The sequence below is a fragment of the Atta cephalotes genome (assembly GCF_000143395.1).
Source record: "Atta cephalotes unplaced genomic scaffold scaffold00002, whole genome shotgun sequence".
NCBI classification, from domain to species: Eukaryota; Metazoa; Arthropoda; class Insecta; order Hymenoptera; family Formicidae; genus Atta; species Atta cephalotes.
Window position 1 is genome coordinate 11043377 of NW_012130066.1, and position 827 is coordinate 11044203.

At 27.0% G+C, this 827-nt stretch overlaps 1 protein-coding gene across 1 annotated transcript in view; it reads left to right on the forward strand.

Annotated features, from left to right (window-relative positions):
- Nucleotides 1-634: 634 nt before the first annotated feature.
- LOC105622079 (putative protein kinase C delta type homolog) overlaps nucleotides 635-827 on the forward strand; it is a 34963-nt gene continuing 34770 nt past the window's right edge. The window contains exon 1 of the mRNA XM_012203516.1: nucleotides 635-768. Within this exon, the coding sequence (XP_012058906.1) occupies nucleotides 635-768 (134 nt within the window). The remainder of the gene's footprint in view (nucleotides 769-827) is intronic.

An 827-nucleotide genomic window follows, 5' to 3' on the forward strand; every position in this document is an offset into this window, starting at 1 on the left:
CAAGAGTAAAGAATCCTTTGAATAAAGGCAAATTAATTCTAAATTTTTTATGTAAATCGTTTCAGCCATTTGGATTAATATTTTACAAATTTTATGTTTGAAAGATCTATTATTTACAATTCTATTATTTACAGTTCGTAGCTTAATAATAGCTTAATAATCCTTAACTTTTGCATACAAATTTATCAATTAATTTTCGATTATTAATTCAGGTAATCATTATGAAATAAAATTGATTAATCTATGAAAATGTCTCTCGTAAATAAATTTTAATATCGTTTATTAATTCCATTTTATTAAAAAATTTTTATTATAATTTAAAATTTTTATGCACAATTTTTATTACATATCATTTATTATCATTATTATCATACTTTTATAATTAAAGATCATATTTTTATATATAATTGAAGATGTATCCATAATTAAAAAGAAGAGACTGAGACAAGAAATAGAATATGTTAAATATTTGTCATAGATTAAAAATTAAACATGCAGAGAGCATGTAGTGCCTGTTCACCCAAATCATGAATTATGAATCATGAATAATGACTTCAATCACGACAATAATATTATTGATGCAAGGATAATGAAGTAAAGTTAAATTATTGAGCCATTGGTGAAGTTTTGGAAGATGATGTTCACTGGCGGTTCTCATGCGAAGAGGAGAAACGCTGGTAGTGGATCGGGTTTTTCTGGAAGGAAAGTCTCTGTAGATCAACGAAATCTTTCAACGCGCAGTGTCGGAGCTGAAGGATATATATACAGGTAAGCTATTCAGTACATAAAAGCAGAGACAGCGCTAGACAATTTGGCATCTCCATGTA